Source organism: Dacryopinax primogenitus (assembly GCF_000292625.1).
Source record: "Dacryopinax primogenitus strain DJM-731 SS1 chromosome Unknown DACRYscaffold_63, whole genome shotgun sequence".
In the NCBI taxonomy this organism is placed as follows: domain Eukaryota; kingdom Fungi; phylum Basidiomycota; class Dacrymycetes; order Dacrymycetales; family Dacrymycetaceae; genus Dacryopinax; species Dacryopinax primogenitus.
In genome coordinates, this window is record NW_024467260.1 from 141 (window position 1) to 2,524 (window position 2,384).

The 2,384-nt window shown below is 51.6% G+C and overlaps 1 protein-coding gene across 1 annotated transcript; it reads left to right on the forward strand.

Annotated features, from left to right (window-relative positions):
- Window positions 1-206: 206 nt before the first annotated feature.
- DACRYDRAFT_92154 (uncharacterized protein) lies at window positions 207-1,510 on the forward strand (the record flags this gene model as incomplete). The annotated part of the gene is given in 9 exon segments (XM_040777044.1): window positions 207-337; window positions 384-465; window positions 514-609; window positions 662-769; window positions 823-999; window positions 1,047-1,079; window positions 1,133-1,184; window positions 1,235-1,290; window positions 1,310-1,510. 9 exon segments carry the CDS (start codon window positions 207-209, stop codon window positions 1,508-1,510), a joined length of 936 nt encoding a protein of 311 aa, XP_040623386.1.
- Between the last annotated feature and the right edge of the window lie 874 nt (window positions 1,511-2,384).

Genomic DNA, 2,384 nt, shown 5'->3' on the forward strand with positions numbered 1-2,384 from the left:
TCTAATGTATTTGGGTTAACAGGGGATAAAGACCGGTGGAGAAATGGTGTAAACAAGGCTGACAGCCGCACACGAGGTCAAAATCTCCCTTGGCATGCGCTCAAGGGTCTTCGCCGCAGTTAATGCAGACGTAATGCTGTGCAGCCGCCCTCCCCACACCTTCAATCAAGGCGTTGACAGTGTGTAGAAACTCTCGTCCGGACACTATGAGCAGATTGGGCGTATTCAGCAACATTCAATCAAAGATAGCACATGCTTCAACTATTCCCGCACTAGGCAACAAGGACCTTCGTTTACTACAAGAGTGGATTTCCACCGAGAAGGGGGTTCTGAACAGGTGCGTGAATGAAGCGACTGCTCCCCAGCTGACTGACAAGAACCAGTCTGACACGCCTGGTCGGTGATCTAGACAAAGTAAATGAAGCACTAACGCACTGGGGAAGCGGCGAGGGTGCTGATCTTGGAGTACGTTCACTGTTGCGCATGGGAATGCAGTTCACGATCGACTCGTAGGACATCCTTTCCCGATCACGAGATCTTCTTTCGCATGTGTCTATTGCTCTCAGCCGTTTTGCTGAACATGAAGGCGCTATGAGGGCCATGCTCAAGGTGTGCATGGGTGCTACAGGGTGGCATACATGAACTGAATGTAGCCTTTGAGGGTATTCGTACCCGGGAAGAGGCCTTGGATGACGCCAAGAAGAGGAGACGCAACCTCGTTGGAAAAGCAGAGGTAGCGCAGAAGAAACTTAGTAAAATGGGACAGGAAGTAAGCTCTATTGATGCTGGTATATCTATACTATTGTTTGACAAGTCATATAGAACAAGCAGCTGCCGCAACAGACTGAGCTCCTTACCAGTCTCCGGCAGGAGATCGCGCAGCTTGACGGTCATATTTTCAACGAGGAGCCTGCTGTTTTCGACTTCAAGAGGCGTACAACTAAGGATGTGATGGTGCTCAAGTTTGGTGGCCTTGCTGAACTTGCAGAGAAGATCACTGTAAGTCAATTGATTCGACGAATTGATTTGAACTCACGAATCATCAGATTATTGGAACGCTTGGTAAGGATCTGATAGAGGTGTGTATAATCATCAACAACCGATACATATCCTTTCTCATGTGCATGCATAGGACATCCCTCTCGAAGCCACTACTCCTGGGCAGATGCGGGCTCCATACACGGGTAAGCGTGTGCTGATGTATTTGCTATCAGCCAGCTCATCGTTCATGAAGCATTCGATAAGACTCGCGAAACTGTGGAGGAAGCAGCACGATGTGTGAATTCTGTTGTTTTCCTTCCGACAGCAGCAGAAACCAAGGCGGCCATACCTTCCAACGAATGGGCTCACGGTGATGCAGAACAACCGGAAGGCATGCCATTCAGCCCTCGACACAAGGGAGTTCCTGAACCAATGGAGGAACCGCTCGTCTCCCCTACGTCACCACAGCGCCCAGAATTGCCTCATCACCTTCCGTCCAGTGTGGGGTTCGCGTCTCCAACAGATCTGAGCTCAGCGACGAACGATTGGATGTCAACAGGTGGTACTAATCGACAACCGACCCCCATGAGCCTACCTCCAACTACTTCGGGGTACTCTGAATTCGGTCAACTGCCAAGCATTGCAACAAACCGACCTGCCGCTACGTTTCCCATTGCAGCGGCGCATTCGAGTTCACGGGACGCGACACATTTATCTACCGCGGGGACGATTGCAGGGCGACCATCCTCTCTGGCATACTTGCAAGATAGCCCGACCGTCTCGGATTCTGCCAATCCTGAAATACCAGCCGGGGACATTTCTCCGAGAACATCTCAAGCTCCCTATACAAGAAGAGACCCGGAGACCCCGTCACCTGGTGTTAATCCTTGGAAAGAGGAAACATCCCAGCCCGCTGAACCAGAACCAACACTGCCGGAGAGTCCAACAAGTCCACATCACGAGAGTTGGCGTCAACGACACCGGGATGAATATCATTATGATTACAGTGATTCCGGTTAGCACTTGCTATGCAGTCATGATTTACTCTCACCCTTCTTAGCATTTTGGGTTCGAAACAACACACCTGCCACACGGCGAATGGATAACGAGGGTGTTTCTAGTGGTGAAGGCGCGGACCTTACCGATGCCAATGGCCCTCTGGAACGGCCGCAGGCGCCTGCATTGTTTGGCATGCGCAGCCGATCAACCAGCAGCCTTCAGAGGGACCGGATGCAATCTATTGATCAGCCCGAAAGTCCTCGAGCAAGGGCGTCACCAGCACCTTCCCAAAACAGCATGACTGCCGCATCATTGGATGCACCACGGACCATTACTGCAGCTGCTTTCAGGCGCGCACCACGGCCATCGATGGACTCTCCTGGTGATACCGCTCCCTCACAGTT